The sequence below is a fragment of the Cyprinodon tularosa genome, unplaced genomic scaffold (assembly GCF_016077235.1).
Source record: "Cyprinodon tularosa strain WSP-4 unplaced genomic scaffold, ASM1607723v1 ctg1479, whole genome shotgun sequence".
In the NCBI taxonomy this organism is placed as follows: Eukaryota; Metazoa; Chordata; class Actinopteri; order Cyprinodontiformes; family Cyprinodontidae; genus Cyprinodon; species Cyprinodon tularosa.
This window is the reverse complement of record NW_024038308.1, coordinates 49,353-51,449: the sequence shown is the minus strand read 5'-3', so window position 1 is coordinate 51,449 and position 2,097 is coordinate 49,353. Positions and strand designations below refer to the sequence as shown.

The 2,097-nt window shown below is 52.7% G+C and overlaps 1 protein-coding gene across 1 annotated transcript; it reads left to right on the top strand.

The window, feature by feature from the left end:
• Positions 1-8: 8 nt before the first annotated feature.
• Positions 9-1,518, top strand: LOC119779449 (nyctalopin-like). The gene has a single exon (XM_038279098.1). It carries the CDS (start codon positions 9-11, stop codon positions 1,266-1,268), a length of 1,260 nt encoding a protein of 419 aa, XP_038135026.1. The 3' UTR covers positions 1,269-1,518.
• The last annotated feature ends 579 nt before the right edge of the window (positions 1,519-2,097 follow it).

Below are 2,097 nucleotides of genomic sequence, written 5' to 3'. Positions count from 1 at the left end.
CATCCAACATGTTTCCAACCTGCATCCAACCCCCATCCAACCTGCATCCAACCCGCATCCAACTGCATCCAACCTGCATCCAACCATGCATCCAACCCCCATCCAACCTGCATCCAACTGCATCCAACCCGCATCCAACCTGCATCCAACTGCATCCAACCCGCATCCAACCTGCATCCAACTGCATCCAACCCCCATCCAACCTGCATCCAACTGCATCCAACCCGCATCCAACCTGCATCCAACTGCATCCAACCCCCATCCAACTGCATCCAACCCGCATCCAACTGCATCCAACCCGCATCCAACTGCATCCAACCCCCATCCAACTGCATCCAACCCGCATCCAACTGCATCCAACCCCCATCCAACCTGCATCCACCATCCATCCTTCCCTCCACATCCACAGTAGCAGGTCATTGACCTCCTGCTTCTATCTTCTTCTTCTTCTTCTCAGGTACCTGAACCTCCAGGGGAACCGTATCAATGTGATCCATGACAACGCCTTCCAGGACCTGGTACGGCTGGAGAACTTCTACCTCAATGATAACCTGCTGTCGGTTCTTCCCCGACTCCCCTTCAAGGGGCTCAGCCGCCTAAAGATGCTGAACCTCGGGGGGAACCAGCTGACCAATGTGTCCAGGACTTGGTTCAGTGACCTGATGGAGCTGGAGGTCCTGTACTTGGACAGGAACCAGCTGCTGAACATAGAGGAGGGCTCCTTCGAGAACCTGACCAGCCTGATCACGCTGCACCTGAACAGCAACAACCTGACCACGCTGCCCTTCAGCGTCTTCCAGCCCATCTACTTCCTGGCTCACCTGTACCTCTTCAGGAACCCCTGGGAGTGCGACTGCTCCCTGGACTGGCTCAAGCAGTGGATGGAGAACTACAAGCTGGTGCGGGACATCCCCTGCGCCTCGCCCTCCTCAGTGGCGGGTCTGGACCTCAGCCAGGTGGTCTTCCCTGCGGTGAACGGCTCCTGCGTCGACCCCAGCGAGCTCAACCTGACTACGGCGTCCTCGGAGCTCATGTCCACCACGGAGAACCGCTTCAAAAGCCTCATCTCCAAGCTGCTCCAGCAGGAGGTCAGGGAGGAGATGGGGAACGGGACTGAGAGTCTACGGAACGGGACCCTGCTGGATTCAGAGGGGGGCCAGCTGTCGGCGGGGGCCGGGGGGCCCCGGACCCACACCTTCCATTCTCTGCTCGGCTTCATGGCGGCATGGATCTTCTTTGGTTCGTTTCTCCTGTCAGAATTCTCCTGAAGTCGCCTCCATCTGTCAGGCTGACACGGGTAAAATCTGTGGTTCTCTGGACCTTCTGGACCGTGGCCCAGAAAGTTCTGGTTCTGGAACCAACCTGACTTCACATAAAACCAAGGGCTTAGAAAAACTTTTCCTTCCTCTCTGATTTTTCTCATTTTGCTTTTCTGTCACTTTCAAATGTTGGAATTCAATAAAACTTTCATATTAAAGATAATCTGAGCAAAAAATAAAATCATTTTTTATTTATTGATGTGGGATTAAAGGTTTTTTTATTTTGATCCGTCACTATCAGACGGCGGGACGTCGTTCTTCTGGTTCTTCCTCCTCTGGATTGGTTTGAAGCCAGATGTGACCTTCATTGACCTCAGATGGTTCTGATGTTCTCAGTCAGGAACCATGAGGCTCAGGTTCTGTTCTGGATCCTGGGAATCTTCACCACACTGGTCTCATAATGGTTCCCACTATGGTGAGCTGGAGCTTCCATCTACACAGACCTTTCAGCTGGTCTTTGGATCAGAGCTCAGTTTTTCCTGATCCGGCTGACCTTATTTCCCATGATGCACGGCGGGCTTTGGGTCCATCTTCTTGCAGACGGGAAGCAGCTTTGAACTTGGCCCTTAACAGTCGGATTGTGTCGATCAGAAACAGACCAGCAGGCCTCAGCAGCTGGATGGAGATCATCTACCCACTCAGTTTACATTAAAATGATGTCATAGTTCTAGAATTATCCCATAATAAGCACTTCCTGTTTATCTGTGGAACATTACCAGATGTTTCCGTTCCTCTTCACTCTGCAGGAACCTTTGGCTCCAGCGCAGGGCTGAGGAGC